The sequence below is a fragment of the Erinaceus europaeus genome, chromosome 5, assembly GCF_950295315.1.
Source record: "Erinaceus europaeus chromosome 5, mEriEur2.1, whole genome shotgun sequence".
In the NCBI taxonomy this organism is placed as follows: domain Eukaryota; kingdom Metazoa; phylum Chordata; class Mammalia; order Eulipotyphla; family Erinaceidae; genus Erinaceus; species Erinaceus europaeus.
Genome location: NC_080166.1, coordinates 49,090,775 through 49,111,973, shown reverse-complemented (window position 1 = coordinate 49,111,973; position 21,199 = coordinate 49,090,775). Strand labels below are relative to the sequence as shown.

At 39.7% G+C, this 21,199-nt stretch overlaps 1 protein-coding gene across 2 annotated transcripts in view; it reads left to right on the top strand.

The window, feature by feature from the left end:
* Positions 1–21,199, top strand: part of IPO11 (importin 11) — a 191,280-nt gene that overhangs the window by 99,231 nt on the left and 70,850 nt on the right. For both annotated transcript variants that reach the window (XM_007516917.3, XM_060191289.1), the window contains exons 23-24: positions 2,967–3,046; positions 3,317–3,397. In XM_007516917.3, coding sequence (XP_007516979.1) covers positions 2,967–3,046; positions 3,317–3,397 — 161 coding nt within the window. The remainder of the gene's footprint in view (positions 1–2,966; positions 3,047–3,316; positions 3,398–21,199) is intronic.

The following is a 21,199-nucleotide window of genomic DNA, read 5'->3' as shown; positions in this document are numbered from 1 at the left end:
GTGGTGAAACAGTGTGTCAGGTGTCTTTCTTTATCTGTATATATCTTCTCTTTCCCTTTTAATTTCTCTCTGTCTCTACCAACAAAAGGGGGTGGGAGAAATGGCCCCCAGGGACTGTGGATTTGCAGGCAAACCCTAGTTATCAACCCTGTTGGCCATTTAAACTTTCCACTGAAATATGAACATTTTTCTTCCTTTCAGTAACTACCAGGAAGTATTCTAATCATTGTTATTTGATTAAATAGTATGCACAAGAGTAGATTTTATTGGACTTTTAAGGAAAAAAGGACAATGTATTATATCCTTTATAATTTTTTTGTTTGTTTTTTTGCTACTAGGGTTATCACTTGGTCTCTGTACACAACAACTCCCTTGCTCATTTCACCCTCCTGCTTTATTTTACTTTTTTTTTTTTTTTTTTCCCCTTAACTAGTGTTTGGATGTTGACCTCATTATTTTGTGCTTCAACCTTTGTGGGGGAGGAGGGTTAGCTGGACTCTTGTCCTGGTTCATTTCTCCAATATTTCTTCTTGTTGGTTTAACCATTTTATATAGTATGTTATGAGGTCCCTCTCTCAGTACTTTTCAAATTACTGATCACTCTTGCCTGGATTTACTTGAGTACTTGAGTCTAAGTGAGGTAATTAAAGGGTTCACAATTGTGGAAATTGACAGTTGTTTCAATATTATTTTAATTCCTGAGTTGGAGCTCAGTGGCTTAAAAGCCTCTTGTCCTTTTTCTTCCCTTTAGGCTATGGGAGCCTGAGAGCTTTTAAACTATAAGTAGGCTTTTCAGCTTAATCACTGACTCCTAACCAAGAGATAGAGCAGGGTTGGGCAGAGATAATCCAGTGGTTATGCAAAGAGACTCTCACAGCCCCACTGCTAGGACACTGAGGTACAGATCTCCTGAGTTTCCTGGTTAGTTCTCTGTTCTCTGGTGTCAGCACAGGCCCTGTCCCCCCCACCCCCGATTCTGAGGGCAGTAGCAATAGAGAGACTCTCAGTTGCATTTGTTGGGTCTTAGGGGAGTCCACTCCTCCCTTCAGCCGTCTTTTTTTTAAAATTTTTATTTTTTATTTATTTTATTTTGTATTTATTTATTTTCCCTTTTGTTGCCCTTGTTGTTTAACATTGTTGTATAGTTATTGATGTCGTCATTGTTGGATAGGACAGAGAGAAATGGAGAGAGGAGGGGAAGACAGAAAGGGGGAGAGAAAGATAGAAACCTGTAGACCTGCTTCACTGCCTGTGAAGCGACGCTCCTGCAGGTGGGGAGCCGGGGGCTTGAACCAGGATCCTTTCGCTGGTCCTTGCGCTTTGCACCACATGCGCTTAACCAGCTGCGCCACCGCCTGACTCCCCAGCCGTCTTTTTGTTGGTGAAACAGACTGGAGGTGGTGTCTCGAGTGGTAAACTGCTGGACCGTTACCAGCCACTTAATCTCTCCCTTGGCTCCTCTCTGTCCACAAGCCACATGTGTTTGTGCTCACCGGTGGTTTGGTGGGTTCCTGAAGTCGTTCTAGTCCTGTCTTGTTGTGGTCTCAGGTGGTCTCTTTTGGTATTCCTAGTTCACCCGGGAGAGGAGAGGAGAGAAACACAGCTGCTGCTGCTCCGTAGCCCCGCCTCCGGAAGTCTTAATTTACTTTTTTTTGTTTGCTTGTTTTTGCTAAAGTGTGTGTTTGAGAGGTAGCGCAGGTTAAGCACACCATGTGCAAAGTGCAAGGACCAGTGTAAGGATCCTGGTTAGAGCCCCCAGCTCCCCACCTGCAGGTGAAGCAGGTCTTCAGGTGTCTGTCTTTCTCTCCCCCTCTCTGTCTTCCCCTCCTGTCTCCATTTCTCTCTGACCTTTCCAACAATGACATCAATAACAGCAATAATAATAATACAACAATAAAACAACAAGGGCAGAAAAAGGGAATAAATAGATAAATATTTAAAGAGAAAAAAAGAAAGTAGTACTCTTGGGGCTTGGGTGGTACCACAGTGGGTTAAGTGTACATGGCACAAAATGCAAGTACTGGCATAAGGATCCTGATTTGAGAAACTGGCTCCCCACCTTCAGGGAGTCGCTTCACAGGTGGTGAAGCAGGTCTACAGGTTTCTGTCTTTCTCTCCCCCTTTTTGTCTCCTCATCTCTCTCAATTTCTCTCTGTCCTATCTAACAATGCTGGGGGTCAGCCCCAGCTGTTCTCAGGGATCCCAAAGGAGGAGGGCCGTCAGCGAAGAATGAGTGAGTTGATGCTGAATCAAGCTCAAGCAGACATCTCTGTCATGCTCAGGCAGAACTTTATTGTTATAATCATAAGGCTTAGATCATTAATACAAAAATCACCAAGGCTTTGATTACTAACACAAAAATCACTAAATAAGAAAAGTACAGGTAGGGGACATTTTCTCCTTCATGGAAAATCACTTACATCCCGGGGGTATTTTTCTCCCTAGAAATAACATCATAGTGCAGGCACCAAGCCCCAGAAATAACCCTGGAGGCAAAAAAAGAAAAAAGAAAAAAAAAAAAAAGAAAAAAGTAGTACTCCTTCACCACTTATGAAGCACGTGGGGACCAGTTATTTTTTTATTCTTTATTGGGGAATTACTGTTTTACATTTGACAGTAAAGACAATAGTTTATACAATGCATAACATTTCTCAGTTTTTCACATAACAGTACAACCTAGGGACCAGGGTTTTAAGCCAGACCCTTGCACACAGTACTCAGTTCACCACGTACCAAGCCCTATTTAATATTCATTATAAAAATTGCCTTAATTAGTGGGAAGTTTATGGAAAGTCTTGTATTACAAATTGTTACCAGCATTTAAAATAGATGTCTACTTATTAATAGTTTGAATATTACCCAGAAAATGTTTGTTAAAAAAAAAGATAAACAACTTAGTTTTAATTAAAGATAAAGTAGTTTGAACAATAAATTAAGTTGCCTAAAATTTTTATTATTTCTGACAGAACTAAGTTCCGAAAATCTCAGAACTTGCTTTAAGATCATCAATGGGTATATCTTTTTATCATCAACTGAATTTTTACAGGTATGTTTTCATAGTTTTGCTTCATAAAAATTTATATATCCCTTTGATTGTTTTCTGTCTGAAATCTTTAGGTACCTTATCAAAATTTAATTTTTTCCCCTTAATTTATAATTCATCTACTTTAAGATGGCGACTTGTATGCATTGCGATATAAATTTTATGGTTAAACTCTTATGTAGAATTCTCAAGTCGATTGCCACTAGTCCTAAATTTTATGTCTTTTTTGGTATTGCAGATATATTTATATTTTGACTTTTGATTGAATTTCAGACATATGCCATAGGTCTATGTCAGTCCTTCTGTGAGCTGCTAAAAGAAGTCACTACAGAAGGTCAAGTTCAAGTTCTCAAGGTATTAAATTTTTAAATGAGTGTCATTGTTAAGTTTTCAATATTTTGTGACATTAGATCTTTATTTGGATTTGGATGGTAAGTGTAATTTAGACAAATCTAAATTTAAATCTAGACAAATTTCAGAATGTGTCTTGTAATTTTATTTTAGCAATATTTAATTGATTTCATATCTCTGAAACAAATGTCTCAAATCTGAGTTGACATCTAGATGTAAACATGCATAGTATCAATTAAATGAGCATATGTATATCAAATGTACATATAAATAATCTACACTTTTACATATTTATATACATATACACATGCTGCATATGTTTTATGAGCTTTGGCAAAAAGGTGCTACAAAAAGTAGTCCATTTTTATCTGTGATTTCTTGGTTATGTTCCGTGTCAGATAATGAAAGCTGATTTGGTGATTACTTGTTGCCATACAAAGTAATGGTTTTTTAAATTACTTTTATTTATTTATTTTATAGAGACAGCTAGAAATCGAGAGGGAAGGGGGAGGATAGAAAGGAAAAGAGGCAGAGAGACACCTGCAGCCCTATTTCACCACTCTCAATGCTTTCCCCCTCCAGGTGGGAACTAGGGACTTGAACCTGGGTCCTTGTACATTGTAACATGTGCGCTCAACCAGGTGTGCCACCACTTGGCCCCCAGAGTAATGTTTATTGCATTAAAACCATGACTTTGCTTTAGAAAAACTACGTGATCTCTTTTCATTGAAATGAAAGTGTTTGCTCAAAAGGGGTTTCTTATAAGAAATATATTTAGTCACATTAACAGTAGCAATCCAATTTTGAGGCAAAAGTGGGTTAAAATTTTTTGCAAATGGTAAAGACCTCTTTCATATTAACTGATGCGGTTATTAGCAGCTGTGGATCTAACACAAGTAGTCAAGTTTTTTAACTTACTCAAGCATCACAGTATTTAATGTGCTATTTTTATATACACATATGATCTATGTAGCTGCAGATATATGTTAATATTCATGGCTAAGTTTGATTTCATTGCATTTCATGTCACTGCTGATTAAATCTTTCACCATATAGGTCAGAAATTAGCATATTTTTTCTGCAAAGGACTGTGAAATAAATAATTTAGATTTTGGTAGACCATATAGTCTATGTTTCAACTGTTTGCATCCACTGTTATGGATTGAGTGCAATCCTAGGTGATGTGTATATGAATGAATGTCACTATCGCACTACTATTTATAGATTTGTTAGAATTTAATTTTTGTACCTGCTGTCATTTTTGGTAGTTTTCTTCTATTAGTCATAATTGATAAACTGTAGTTTATGCTTTTTAAAAAAAATACAGGTTTATTTAAAAAATATTTTCTTATTTATATGTTGGATAGAGAAAGAGAGGAATGAAGGGAGAGAGTGAGAATTAAAGACACCTGCAGCACTACTTCAATGCTTGTAAAGCATCCCCCCTGCAAGAGGGGACCCGCGGTTTGTTTGCTTAACTGGGTATACCACCTCCTAGCCCCTAGTTTCTGCTTAGTTTTATTTTGATTTTTTAATATTTATTTATTTTCCCTTTTGTTGCCCTTGTTGTTTTTTATTGTTGTTGTAGTTATTATTGATGTCATCATTGTTAGGACAGAGGGAAATGGGGAGAAGAGGGGAAGATAGAGAGGGGGAGAGAAAGATAGACACCTGCAGACCTGCTTCATCTCTTGTGAAGCGACTCCCTGGGGAACCAAGGTCTCAAACCGGGATCCTTATGCCAGTTCTTGCGCTTGGCGCCCTGTGCTTAACCTGCTGCACTACCGCCGACTCTTGGTTTTAGTTTTTAACGGGGCAGGTGGTGAGTAAATAAGTAATATGTACTTAATACTATGCAAATAGTAATTTTGATTAGCAGTATCTCAGTGTCAGCTGGTGAACATTTTGAAAATTTGAATGCAATGTAAGATATTTGTGTTCTCTCTTCCTCTTCGATGCTCCCCTCCCCCCCTTTTGCCTTCAGGGTCAGGATGGAAGGTGCTTGTGCATCTACAGTTCCAACAGCTGCTGGGCTGATGTCATACTGTGTTTTACTTTAGATATCGAAACAGTATCTGACCAGAGCTTACCCTGGTGCTGTGGCGCTCTCATTTTATGCTGAGTCTTGAAACCATCCTCTGCAAGGCAAAACTTAATGTGTCCCACTGGGGGAGCTGTCTCAGAACCCTTGCTTGTTAATATTTCTTCTGAAAAGCTCCTTGGGTTTTTTTTTTTTTTTTCATGAGCACTTTGTACTGGGAACCATTGTTAAAGTATTCACTTAATGTTCTTTGTGCTTTGATGTGGTCATCTAATCTAGTATTTTTCAGAGAGCATCTTTCTGGGGTAAGGAATTGGTACGGGATCTGTATCGTAAACGTGCCATAGGTGTTTGAGTTGCTGGATGAAGCACACAGTGGTTTTATTTGCTAATTTTGACAACACTAGTAGCAGGTAAATTAAGCTGACTTATTGTTAAATACTACAGAGAGCTTAAACAAGAATAGCAGAAGAGAACATACTGTGAGAATTGTATGTTAAGGGCAGGGATGATGGTGCTGTGTAAAACATCCAGTGTCTATAAATTGGAGGAGTCACATGCAAGATCATTGCATTGTTGAATTGCAATGTAATAAGGAAAAAAAAATTGATCCTGTTTTTGTTTGGTAGGGCTATAACAGAACCGCAACCTGAGTGTCTTAAAAATAACAGAAATACCTTTATGAAATTTATAGTAATTAGATCTCTCACAGGGTTTTGGAGGGAGACTAGGAATATGGAATCAGGATGTTGGAAGGAAAGGGCCATGTTCTCTCTAAAGACTCTAGGTGAGACTGTGCTTCATGCCTTTCTTTTTTCCTGGAGGCAGCCAACCGTCTTTGGTTTATTTGACTTGCATGTGCACCGCTTCAATCTATTTCCATCTTCACAATATTCTTTTAGTATCTTTGTTCTTAGAAGGACACCAGCTATAATGGATTGGTTCTACATTAATGATTTTGCCTGGGCTTAATCACATCTACAATGGTCCTTGTTCTAAATAAGCTCAATTTGAGTTTATTTAGAAGGGTTTGAGTTTTTAACAAGAACTTTTCTGTTAAGTGCAACATGAGAGCCTTTAATTGTGGACAGGCAATTATTCTGTCCTTTTCTGATTGTGTGTGTGTGTGTGTGTGTGTGTGTGCACGCCTATTTCCCCGAGTAAGTTTTTTGGAATGAAAGTGTTTCATTTCAAGGGAGCTTATGATGTACGATTTGGGATTTCTGATCTAGAGCTCATGTGGATTTATACACTTGGAAGAGGTGCAATAGTTTGTCTTTTCAGAGAGATGGCAAGAAGAGCATTGATTAAAAACTATGGGTATGAAGTTTGATGGACAATGGGTAGCAGCCGGTATATGATCTGGGTGTTGTAGTCAAAAGGAAGCGCTAGGAGCTGGTTGGTGACACCAGGTAGAACACATATTACAGTGCACAAGGACCCTGCTCAAGCAACTGGTCTCCCTCGAAGGGTGGAAAGCTTTATGAGTGCTGCAGATGCCACTCTTTCTTTCTGCTTCTCATCTTCCCCTTTCTTATCAATTTATGTCTGTGTCTATCCAATAAGTGAATTAAAAAAAAAAAAAAGTCATGAATGTCAGAGTTCACTGTAAAACCTGTTACTAGAAGCAGAGAGACCCACTGCTGAATGATTAGTTTTTCTGCACTCATTATTCTTTGAGGGGAATGACTAGTATTCAGCTTAGTATCTTAAATAAATTGTATCTTACAGATGTTTAAATTCATATTTACGAATGATACTGTGGCCCCAGAGGCCACATAGTGGGTGGACTTATGAGCAAGACCAATTTTCGACCCCCTGAAACTGCGTGATGCTCTAGATTTCTGTCTCTCTCTGTTAAATTAAAAACAACAAACAACAAAAAAACAATTACCTGAGGCATGGCCATGGAGTTGCTACCACTGAAAGGTTGCCCCCACAACCAGCTAGGTAGAACAATGAAAAAATCACCTGGAACCTCACCAAATTACAACTGGAACTTCTGAAGAAACTCACTTAGCCCCAAGTAGGTATAGGCACACATGGAAAGGGGCAAAGGAGAAAGTCTCAGGATAAAAGAAACAGTTTGTTTCAGCAGCTGGTGCCATCTTAGTAACTACCCAGTGGAGCATGGGGTCAGGTGCAAGAAGGTGGGGAAATTTATCAGGGAAGAACCTAGTCAAAGACTGAAGCTGTGGGGATTGGATGGTAGTGCAGCGGTTTAAGTGCATGTGGTGTGAAGCACAAGGACAGGTGTAAGGATCCGGGTTCAAGCCCCCATACCCAACCTGCAGCGGGGGGTCACTTCACAAGTGGTAAAGCAGGTTTACAGGTGTCTCTCTTTCTCCTTCTCTGTCCTCACCATCTCTCTCCATTTCTCTCTGTCCTATCCAACAACAACATCATCAGTGACAACAGTAATAACCACAACAATGATGAAACAACAAGGGCAACAAAAGGAGGAAAACTTAGCCTCCAGGAGCAGTGGATTCCAGGCATAGAACCCCAGTAATAAGCCTGAAGGCAAAAAACAAAAACAAACAAGAAAAAAAAACCCACTGAATCTGTGTTGTTTCACTAGGCTGTCAGTGGGTTTCTACAGTCCCGAGTGCAGACTGGAAGATGGTAGTAAAACTCTATTTTTGTGATCACAGGCATTAAATCTGCCCAGTTACCTGCAGTAGACTCTCCCCCTCCATCCCCTGAACATATATACAACATAGCCACAGCACCACCTGCTGGCCAGACTACAGAAATCACACTTAGTGTGCAAGCATAGAAGTGACCAAGCAGTGGCAGAAAATACAGAGGATCAAACACACTAAGTTCTGGAAAAAAAATGTCAGAGATAAAATGTCAGAAAACTCATTATGAAGGCAATTAAAAAATGTAATGTACAGATACAATTAATATACAGACACAAATTTAAGATCTCAAGAGATCAGTTCACCAAAGACTTATAAAATGTGAACACACACATACAAACAAACAAAAAAAAATGAAACAACAACAAAACAACCTTCAAAAAGGATGTGAATGACACTTTAAATAGAGTTAAAATTCAGACATAGAAGAGAATATCGGGTCTAGAAGATTCACCCACCATACTTGGTGAGTTCAGAGCTGTTGGCCAGGAGAGGTTTAGAAAACTGAAGCAATCTCTCAAATAGAAAATCCCATCTGAAAAATGTATGTGGGAGTTATTGGGATCCCTGAGGAACAAGAGAGGGAGAAAGGAGCAGAGAATATATTCAAAGAAATCATAGCAGAATATTGCTCTATACCTGGGCAACATTCAAAACATCTAGGAAGCTGGATGAACACCCAAGTGTCTGAATCCAGAATGACACAGACCAAGATACATCTTGGTAAAACTATTGAAAACAAGAATTAGGAAAAGAAAAAAAATACTGCAGAATGCTAGGGAAAGGAAGGATCTGTGTGAAAAGATTAAGAACTGCCAACCATGAATATTCTGCCAAATCATCCTTTAAGTAGTATTCTTCACAACCATACAGAAACTGAAGGAATTCAACACCATCAGTCCTGCTTGCAAGACTGCAAGAGCTCCCCCCACCCGTTAAAAGAAGAAAGAAAGGAACTCCAACTTTAATGAAGTGAATAGTGGTAAAACAGTCAGAGCAACAGGAGAAAATAAAGGAAGGGGAGGGCAAAGTGGACAGTAATACAAATGTTGGTGACTCAAGGTTAACTTTAAAAAGACTATTGTAGCTAATGTAAGACATAAAACTCATGGAAGCCCAAGGACATTACTCAAGGAATTCAACAACTTGCCCCAAAACTTGTGTGGAACCACAAAAAACCATGGATTGTCAAAGCAGTTCTGAGATAAAAAGGAAATAAATGAAGGTGCCACACTCCCCAATTTGAGTTCATACTACAAAGCAATAGTAATTAAAACAGCTTGGTAGTAGAATGAAAATGGACACTTGGGTCGGTGGTCTAGAAGCGAAAGCCCAGATAGGGACCCACACATATTCAGCCAGCTAATATATGACTGAGAGGGCCAAACCATTCAGTGTAGATAAAGAAAGTGTCTTCAACAAATGGTGCAGGGAAATATAACTGGACACAGAAAAGTGAAACTAGGACACCACTTGACTACATGCACCAGATCCGGTCAAATAGAAGCAAAGACCTAAATGTTGGATCAGAAACTCCAAAATATATAGAAGTAAACATCCCCTACCTTTGTCTCCTCACCTGGGATGGAGTTACAGAATGAGTTGGGTGTTGGTGATATGAATCTGAAAGAAGGATGAATACTGAATAACCTCACTCACTGGCGAAACTTGGCAGACAAGGATAGAAAGGGCAAAGATAGGAGTCAGACAGTAGCGCAGCGGGTTAAGTGGTGCAAAGCCCAAGGACCGGCATAAGGATCCCGGTTCAAGCCCCCGGATCCCCACCTGCAGGGGAGTCACTTCACAAGTGGTGAAGCAGGTCTGCAGGTGTCTCTCTTTCTCTCTCCCTCTCTGTCTTCCCCTCCTCTCTCCATTTCTCTCTGTTCTATCCAACAACAAAGCAACGTCAACAATGGCAATAATAGCCGCAATGAGGCTGCAACAACTAGGGCAACAAAAAGGGGAAAAAATGGCCTCCAGGAGCGGTGGATTCATGGTGCAGGCACGGAGCCCAGCAATAACCCTGGAGGGGGAAAAAAAAAAAAAAAGAAAGGTTAAAGACAAAGGAAAACATGGACTGGGATTGTTGTACTTCCCCAAAACTAAAGGACTCTGGGGAGGGAGGGGAAGAGAGGGGTTTTGGGGGCTCAATGTTGGGGGTTTGAATATCTTCCAGAGACCTATTATAGTCAGATGGGAGATAGTACCCATGTGTCAACAATGACTATGAACCATTAACTCCCCAATAAAATGGGAAAAAAAAATCTTATTTGAGTAATTGCTTTAGACTTTAGAAAAATTTTATAATCCATAGACTTTTACCATGAATTAACCATGGTTAATTTTGATTTTCTCTCTCCCCCCCCCCCCCCCCGCCTCTGTTGCCACAAGGTTTGTTCCTGGACCTTGGTGCTTGCACTATGAATTCACTGCCCCCGGCATTCTTTTCCTTTTTCCTATTTTTATTTGATAAATCAGAAATTGAGAGGGGAGGGGGTGATAGCAAAAGAGAAAGACACCTGCACATCTGCTTTCCCCCTGCTGGTGTGGAGTCAGGGCTCGAACCCCAGTCTTTGTGCAGGATGATGTGTGGTTAACCAGGTATATTACCATGCAGCCCCCCCCCCCAATTCTGATTTCTTAAGGAAGTCCAGTCTTCAAGTCTGTTACTTCCATATACTCTGATTTCTTACTGTTTTATATTTGAAATTACAATTGACACTTAAACCCAAAGAGATGTTTTCAATTAAAACATAGACCAAAAAAAAAAAAAGAATTTTTTTCACTTTAGTTTGTAAGTTTTTCATTTTTCTCTTCTGAATAGAGGATATAAGGCAGTGGTGCACCTGGCTAAGTGTACACATGACAGTGCACAAGGACCTGGGTTCAAGTCCCTGGTCCTCACCCAAGGGGGGAACATTTCACAAGTGATGAAGTTAGGGTTGTAGATATCTCTCTGTTTCTTTCCCTCTGTATCTTCCCATTCCCTTCTCAATTTCTTTCTGTCTCTATCCAATAATAAATAGGTGATTTAAAAATGTCTTTAAATGAATAAGATGATCGTATAAGCCACTATTGGCAAACAAACACAAAGGGTCCACAGAATTAATAACTGTTTAGACCCTGGGGTAATTGAGCCCCGGCAGGTCTACTGTTTAGGGTGTATAATGTGCACGCAAACAAATGTCATAGAACTCAGCATCAGAGTTTACAAGTCAGATAGACACATTGATCAAGATACTTTTGGTGAGCTTGCATTTCATTTAAGGCCCTACCAAACTAACGTAGTAGCGATATGTAACTATGTCAAAGAACTCCATCATAGAGTCTTAGTTTGTCTTTTACCCTGGTATGCTTTTCCTTACTAGACTATTATCTTCTTCATAATCTGAAGTTTAGTATGTTTTTTTTTTCCTGTGAATTAATACAAAAATCGTTGCTTTGGAAGATTAGGAATCCATAATTGTTACGTTAGACATTACAGGGATTTTTTTGTTGCTTGTTTTTGTTTTTTACTACACGATGCTATAGAAATGCTATCTGAATCATTTTTGTAACTTTCATCACAAGTTACAAATTAAATCAGCTTCTATATAAATATGCCAGTAGGTCATTAAGTAGGATATAAACACTTGAATTAAAACTGGCAATTTAACATATGTTTAAAACTGTGCTTTCGGATAGGTATACTGGTTTGAAATCTCAGAAACTGAATTTTATTGTTTAATAAATAGCTATTTAACACAAAGACTATACTAAGTATAAATAGTGTATTTAAAGGAAAGGAACATACTTCCTTTTTTTTTTTTTTACAGAAAAATTCTTTTTTTAAAAAAAAAACCTTTTTTTTAACTGATAGAACAGAGAGAAATTGAAAGAGGGGGAGCTAGAAAGGGCGAGAAAGACAGAGAGACACCTGCAGTTCTACTTCACTGCTCCTGAAGCTTTTCCTCTACAGGTGAGGACTGAGGGCTTAAGCCTGGGTAATCATCATGCAGTTAACCAGATGTGCCACTGCCTGGCCCCCATATTTCTTTTTTTTTTTTTTAATTTTTAAAAAATATATATTTATTTTCCCTTTTGTTGCTCTTGTTTTTTTATTGTTGTTGTAGTTATTGTTGTTGTTAGATAGGACAGAGAAAAATGGAGAGAGGAGGGGAAGACACAGAGGGGGAGAAAAAGACAGACACCTGCAGACGTGCTTCACTGCCTGTGAAGTGACAGCCCTGCAGGTGGGGAGCTGGGGGCTCCTACCGGGATCCTTACGCAGGTCGTTGCGCTTGGCACCATGCACACTTATCCCACTGTGCTACTGCCCGACTCCCCATATTTCTTTAAGTAAAGGAATAATAACAGTGATGCCTTTACACTTGTATTAAGAGAATGATATATATATATATATATATATATATATATATATATTATATATATGTTTTCTTTTTTGAGATTTTTCCCGTTTTTAGAATTCCAGTAAAACTGTAAAAATCGTTGTTAGTATTAGCTCATTTATTTTCTTTTTCTTTTTTTTAAAAGATTTTATTTATTTTATTAATGAGAAAGATAGGAGGAGAGAGAGAAAGAGCCAGACATCACTCTGGTACATGTGCTGCCGGGGATTGAACTCAGGACCTCATGCCTGAGAGTCTAGTTCCTTAACCACTGTGCCACCTCCTGGACCACTTGCTCATTTATTTTCATTGTAATACTTCCCAGGCACTGTTTCTTCAGTCTAAAGCTCTCCTGCTATTTCGGGCATCACTAGCATTTTTTTTTTTTAATATAATGTGTTTTTATAATACTTTAAATGTATTTTTTTGACTAAATGTCACTGCTACACTAATTTCTCATGTTATGTGGAAGTAACTTCTTTGTTCTTTGAAGCAGAAAATTACAATATTATAATAAATTGGGTAGACAGACTAATAGGCTTGCTTTAGCAAAAATAGCCTTTGTTGTATTCTGTGACTTGAAACAAAGTATAGGGTTGAGTACAATTTCTTTTAAAAATACAGAAATTTAAATTAACATTTCTTTAATTTGAAATTTGTTGATATACATATACACCACCTTTAGTTTAGAAATTCTCATTTTTGTCATGGTCTTATGAAACAGTAATGAACCAAATTACTTTCATTCATGGTATGGTATATTTAAGATGGGCAAAACCTTTTTTTTTTTTATGGTTCTGGGCATTGAACTTGTGCCTTATACATTCAGAGTATAGTACATACTCTACTGCTAAGCTACATTTCCATTCCCTTAAATTGAAACCAATATTTTATAATAACAACTAATTCTAGTATTTACTGCTGCTATGTGTCTTAATAAGCACATGACATAGTTTCATTTTTTCCCCCTTTTTATATTTATTTATTTCCTTTTGTTGCCCTTGTTTTATTGTTATTGTAGTTATTATTGTTGTTATTGTTGTTGTTGGATAGGACAGAGAGAAATGGAGAGAGGAAGGGAAGACGGGGAGAGAAGGAGATACACCTGCAGACCTGCTTCAACGCATGTGAAGCAACTCCCCTGCAGGTGGGGAGCCAGGGCTCGAACCGGGTTCCTTACACTGGTCCTTGCAGCTTTGTGCCACCTGTGCTTAACCCGCTGCGCTACCGCCTGACTCCCTCCCCTTCTTTTAAATTGGTGATTTTATAATGAGGGACAAGATTATGGGATAAGAGGGGTATAACTCCACACAGTTCCCACCACCAGTGTTCTGTATTCCATCCCCTCCACAAAATGGTTCCCTATTCTTTATCCCCCTGGAAGTATGGACTAAAGATCTTTTATGGGGTGCAAAAAGTGGTTAGACCTCGCTTCTATAATTGCTTCTTTACTGTAGATGGGTATTGGCAGGTTGATCTATACCCTCGGGCCTGTTTGTTTTTCTTTTTATATTTTTTTCTCTCCCTTCAGCTAAGATAGCAAAAGAAGTTATTTATTGTACGTGGGTTACATTCAGCCACAAGGAGAACAGAAGTAGTCTAGAATGTCAAGTCCAAGGCAAAGGAACAAAAGGGACTGTTTTCTGTGAGCAGTGAATGTCACTCAAGATGGTCGTGTAGGTTCAGATAGTGATGAGGTTCTAGATCTGCTGAAACAAGTTCTAGCCTACGGCACAGAAGTCCAATTTGTACCAGCGCCTCTGGCCTCCGCCATTCCTTATTTCTGCTGCAGTGGCATCCAGGGGTGCACAAGTCTTCTTGGATTTCTGCCTCATCTTCCTTTTGTGCTTCAGCCTGCGCATTTGCTTTTTCCTCCGCTTGCCTCTCACCGTGCAAAGGATTCTAGGATGATGGCGGTAAGGCCGAGAGCACTCAGCCCGTTTCTGTCTTTCCCTAGTGAGGCAGGGCTCTGGGGAGCTGGATTTCTACGACACATTGGTGAGGTCATCTGCCCAGGGAAGTCAGGTTGGCTTCTTGGTAACATCTGCAAGTTAGTGGCTGAAAAGCATTAAGATATGAAGCAGAACAAATTGTTTAATAATCAGGAACCTAAAGATAAGGATATAGCAGATAAAATTTGAGGGCTTCATTTTGGAAGAAGCTAAAAGTCTATGTTGGTTATGATCCAAGGGGCCCACAACTTTATTAATTTTGGCCTGAGCCCAACAGCTAACATGCAGGTAGGCTAAGAGTATTGTTTGGGAAGTTGGCCTTAGAGTCAAGAATAGAACTAGAAAGCTGAATCAGGGAAGAGAGTAGCTCCCAAATACGAGGAAAGTATATAAATACCATTGACCGTAACCCCACCCATCTGACCGAGGACCCATGTCTATTCATATTTAGCACAGGAGCCTGTGTAACCTCTGCATCCCTGTCTGGCTGAGCTCATATTCTGTGGTCATAGCTAGGAACATTCTAGGCTGCACTCATTTCAGGACCGTCTTCCTCGAGTGGCAGAACATGTTGACCCAGCTTCCCTTTTGAGAATGGGGCAATTTCTAACATTGTTGTTCCACACTGAGGGTAATGTCCCTCAGAGGGTTTGTGATGTTGTTCCTGATGGAGATGACCAGTGATAGTGGAGAGAGGGATCTATTAGAGGTCTAGGTCCATCATATGTATGTGGGAATCCCAGGGTTCCCTGACTAGGGAACCAGGGATTCTCTGACTAGGGCAACACAGTTTCACTTATTCCTCACAGATACCTTTGACTAATAGTACTGTACTTTCCCCCATTTTCCCCCTATCTTTATTATATATTTATATATTTATTTATTTTGCTTCCAGGGTTATCATTGGGACTCAGTGCTTGCACTGCAAATCCATTGCTCCTGGAGGCTTTTTGTCCCCTTTTGTTTCCCTTGTTGTTTATTGTTGTTGTCATTATTATTGTGTTGTTGTTGCTGTCATTGTTGGATAGGACAGAGAGAAATCAAGAGAGGAGGAGAAGACAGAGAGTGGGAGAGAAAGATAGGCACCTGCAGACCTGCCTCACGGCTTGTGAAGTGACCCCCTGCAGGTGGGGAGCCGGGGGCTGGAACTGGGATCCTTAACACTAGTCCTTGTGCTTCACACCATCTGCACTTAACTTGCTGCGCCACTGCCCAGCCCCCTCTTTTCCCCATTTTTCTTTGTATGGATGAGCAATTAAAAGATTAGTAACCTTTTCCAAAGTCACATAGCTTGTATGTTTTGAGAGGTGATATAACCATGACATTAACTGTTACGTATACAGTGCAGATAAAACCAAGGAAAATGTTTATAGGCAAAGCACAAAGTAAAAATCTGACCTGTTTTTTGCCATAAATTTAAAATGTCTGTTGGGGGGGGGGGGCAGTAGCACAGCAGGTTAAGAGCACATGGTGCAAATTACAAGGACCACCATAAGGCCCCCGATTCGAGCCCCCACCTGCAGGAAGATCGCTTCACAATCGGTGAAGCTGGTCTGCAGGTGTCTCTTTCTCTCTCCTGCTCTGTCTTCCCCTCTTCTCTCCATTTCTCTCTGACCTCTCCAACAACAATGACATCAGTAACAACAATGATAATAACCACAACAATGATAAAAAAAAAAAATAACAAGGGCAACAAAAGGGAAAGAATGGCTTCCAGGAGCAGTGGATTCATGGTGCAGGGACCAAGCCCCAGCAATAACACTGGAGGTAAAAATAAATAAATAAATAAATAAATAAACAAACAAATAAAACTGTCAGTTGCAGTTATATTTAAAAAAGGGTGGATTAAAATTTAAACACAAATGTTGAATTTGTGATATAGTAAAATGCTGGTAAATGATTCATAAGTGATTTGAATAGCTTATTCAGCCACAGAGAAGGGAACCGCAGCTTTCGAAAACAGTAAAGGGAGTCTTCATGTACAGTTTTTTAAAAAAAATTTCTTCCTAAACAATATATATATATATATATATTGCCTCCAAGGTTATTGCTGGGCCTCAGTGTCTGCACTACTAGTCCACTGCTCCTGGAGGCTATTTCCCCCCTTCTGTTGCCCTTGTTTATCGTTGTTGTTGTTGTTGTTGTTATTGTTGTCATTGCTGTCATTGTTGTTGGATAGAACAGCGAGAAATGGAGAGAGGAGGGGGAGACAGAGAGGGGGAGAGAAAGATAGCCACCTGCAGACCTGCTTCACCAATTGTGAATCGACACCCCTGCAGGTGGGAAGCCGGAAGCTCAACCTGGAGCCTTATAGTGGTCCTTGTGCTTCACTCCATGTGCACTTAACCCACTGAGCTACCGCCTGACCCCCTTATTTCAATGTTTTTTATTGATTTAATAATGATAAGACCGTAGGATAACAGGGGTACAGTTCCATACAATTCCCACCAGAGTTCCGTATCCCATCCCCTCCATTGGAAGTTTTCCTATTCTTTTAAAAAATATTTTATTTATTATTGGATAGAGACAGAGAAATATTAAAAGGGGAGGAGGAGATAGAGAGGCAGGGAGACACCTGCAGCCCTGCCCCACCACTTGTAAAGCTTTCCCTCTGCAGGTGGGGACCAGGGGCTTGAACCTGGGTCCTTGTGCACTATAATGTGTGTGCTCAACCAAGTGTGCCACCACCTGGCCCTGAAGCTTTCGTCTTCTTTATCCCTCTGGGAGCATGGACCCAGGATCATAATGGGTTGCAGAAGGTGGAAGGTCTGGCTTCTGGAATTCCTTCTCCATTGGATATGGGTGTTGGCAGGTGGATCCAATACCCTCAATCTGTTTCTGTCTTTCCCTAGTGGAGCAGGTCTGTGGGAGGTGGGGTTCCAGGATACATTGGTGAGGTTGTCTTCATATACAGGTTTAAAGTGATTGTGAGGCTGTAAGATTCGTGTCTAGTGTTTTCCTGTATTTAAACACGGGAACATAAATATTAATGGGACAATAATAAGAATGATTATGAAGGGGGGAGAGAAAGAGAAGAGAAACTAGATCTTTCAGAATTTATACCTTATATTATTGGAGCAATATACATGTTTCATATGATTTATAAGTAAGTAAAAGCAGTTCCTAAAAATGACAAAATACACTGAAACATTTTAATCTATTATTAAGTTGGTCTTATAGCCCTCTGAGAAGAACATTTCAGGTAATTTTAGTACTTTTTTATGTTCACACTGGTGAAATAGTGCATTAGAGGAAAAGAAAATAGAAGGAATTTATAAATTGCATCTGATACTGTGATTATTATAGATAGTATTAGCCTTTATTTGTTTGTTTATTTCTATCACCACCAGTACTACCGCTGGGCCCACACTATGACTCCACTGCTCTTGGTAGCTGTTTTCTTTTTCTTTTCTTTTTTAAAATTTCCTTTTTATTTTTTTAATTTTTATTAGATAATACACAAAGAAAAAAAGAGTGAAGGAGGAGATAGGGAGGGAAAGAGAGACACCTGCAGACATGCTTCACCGCTCGTGAAGCGTCCACCCTGCAGGTGAGGAGCCGGGTTTTAATCCAGCTCTTTGTGGATCCAGGCTGTCTGGGTACACATTCCTTTTGTGGTGGGTCACCTCTGCCTCTTGGTGAGGAGACTCAGAATGAGTATAGGTGCTATAAAGGTGGCTGTGTTTCTGTCCTCTAATTTTGAAAGAAGAGAGAGGCAGATACAAAATACCAAAGACAAAGATAAAAAAAAAAAAATCAACAGAAACAACAACACAAAAAAGAGAGGAGAAAAATAATGCATACTTAGAAATAGGCAGGCAGTGTAACACAGACAGGCAAAAGGAGACAAATAGATGAAACACATACATGAAACAGCGGAACAAAAAAACCTGAAGGACTTATCGATGAATAAACTTAAAGAACAAGAAGGGGCATTGGGTGGGTCCCAGCAGGATAGTTTAGGCTCACGACTGCTTGTGTCCCTACTGGTTCTCCCCAGTTTCTCTCTCCCCCATGCCCCCACTCTGAGCTGTGTGTTTCAAGTTTAGGTGGTGGGGCTGGGGGTGGGGGTGGGGGTGGAGGAGCTTGCAGCCTCACAGTAATGGCATGTGGTGACCTACCTTTGTTTGCCTACATTGTCACTTAGTTCCTCAGGGAAGCTGTTTTAGGTATCATTCCCTGGCTTTTTTCTTTCGCTGTCCCTGCAATTCTGGATCTGGTTGTTATGTTATTTTATTTCGTCTGTTGATCTTACTGTTTTTTGCTCTGGCCATGCTACCTGTGCTGTAATCACATCCATCTTGGAGTTAACAAAGACTGACTTGTTTTCCTACTGCTGTCATCCCAACTTTAAATACACAAAAATGAATATATTACCACTGAAATCATCATGTGCATTTTTCAAATTTCCGATTAGATCAGGGAGGGTCTGGCAGTTTCTTTCTTTCTTTCTTTCTTTCTTTCTTTCTTTCTTTCTTTCTTTCTTTCTTTCTTTCTTTTTTTATTATCTTTATTTATTGGATAGAGACAGCCAGATATTGAGAGGGTAGGGGAGAGAGAGAGGGAGAGAGAAAGGGAGACACTTGCAGACCTGCTTCCCCATGCAGGTGGGGATTGGAGGAACCTGGGTTCTTGAGCACTGTAACATGTGTGCTCAACCAGGTGTGCTACCACCCAGTTGAGTCTGGCAATTTCTAATCTGTAGGCCATATATGGCCAATGATATCATTTATTTTGTCCCATCCAAAGCACTGGCAACTTTTTTCCCATAGCATTACTAAGTAGGGACCAGGAGGTGGCATGCAGGGTATAGTGCCCATGTCAGCATGTGCAAAGACCTGGATTTAAACTCCTGGTCCTCACATACAGTGGAGTACTAAGTTTTAAGTTGAAAAACTTTGTTTGACTTGCAAATGATAAATATCTAAATGGCTCAGCAGGGAAAAAAAAAAAAAACGACTTTCTACTTTTTATTTAGATATAAAAACAATTGTGTGACCAGCATGTTTGGTAGTGTTTTGATGATTGTCTGAGCACATTTTCACCGGAAATAGTCATGATTTGAACTCTTGAGTTTTAAGTCACAACTGCAGTGCCTACCTTGGAAAGTGGGATGTAGTGTGTGCAAATAATATAGGACCTCTCCATATGTATTTCCCAGAATCACCTCTAGTCTCACACAGAAACTAGAGCTCGTTATTCACAGCACTACTGTTGTGTACTTTGACCAAGATGAAAATGAGTTCTATACCAAGATCTACGTTGATTTACTGTTCACTGCGTTTTCTTTATCTGGTCAGTTCTACTTTCTGAGTTTTCTCTTGACCTTTTCTTCCTAATTTCTGCCTTAGAAGTATAATAGAATTTCCTGGTATAGTTGTTCAAAAATGACCTCATTTCCACTAACTATACATTCTTTTCTTTTTAAACATTTATTAATGATTTAATAGTGATTTATAAGACTGTAAGATATAGGGTTTAACTCTACACCACCCCATCACCAAAGATCTGTGCCCCCAGCACCCTCCAGCAGTGACCCCCATAGTTCTTCCAAGGTCATAGATGTGGGTTGACTATACATGCACACTTTCTTCTTTTCAAGTTCATTGTTTCATTTCTTAATATTCCACATATGAATAAAATCACCCCATAGTTGTCCTTCACTTCCTTACTTCCTTCACTAAGCATGAACACAGCCAGTTCCATTCATTTTTTTCTCAGAGGACTCAAGATAGTCTTTTATTTTATTTTTTTCCTGGCTGAGTATTGAGGATATGACTCATGAATTCTTCTTTCTTATTTTTTTCTTTTTCTTTTTGTATTTATAAGATTTAAATGAGTGACTTTTATATTATCCTATTAAAAGTTTTTTTCCTCCCCAACTCTTGAGTACTTATTTTTTTAATATTTATTTATTTATTCCTTTTTGTTACCCTTGTTATTTTGTTGTTGTAGTTATATATTGTTGTTGGATAGGAAAAAGAGAAATAGAGAGAGGAGGGGAAGACAGAGAGGAGGAGAGTGGGATAGACACCTGCAGATCTCCTTCACCGCTTGTGAAGTGACTCCCCTGCAGGTGGGGAGCCAGGGGCTCCAACTGGGATCCTTATGCTGGTCCTTGTGCTTTGCGCCACCTGTGCCTAACTGCTGTGCTACCGCCCGACTCCCTCTTGAGTACTTCTTGAGTACTGTAGTTCATCTCCTCCCCCAGCTCTCCACCCCCCACCCTCCACCCCCCGCTGCTGATATTTCAAACTTATACAGGAAAATTAAAAGGCATGCACCAGAGAAGTGTGTAGGCCATTTGGGCAAAGATAGCTTACTCAGTGTGGAAGCTGATGCCCATTTTTACTTATTTTACTTGTAAGGCACCACTTTCACATCCTTTCTAAGCCACATCTGTACCTATTAGAACTTACGGATGTCCTTCCTTTGTACTTCTCCCTCTCAGGTAAGGGAAACAGGTCTTGGCTTACTAAGGTGTTCTTCAGATTCTCTTCCCTGTCACTGATTGGGTTAAAACAAAATTATCTAGACCCAAAGGTTTCAGGTTTGGTGAAACTGGTTCAGAATTCACTGGTCATCTTCCCCATACATTTTCCTCCTCTGGGTGTATGGACCAAAATTAATTCTTTTGGGGGTGTAGAAGGAAGGAAAGTCTTTTGACTTTTCTAATAGCTTCTCTGCTGGACATGGACGTTGGCTGGTTAATCCATACCACAAGCGTGTCTCTAGCTTACACCTTCTGAAGAGGTGAGGTCGTCTGTCAAAAAGGAGGC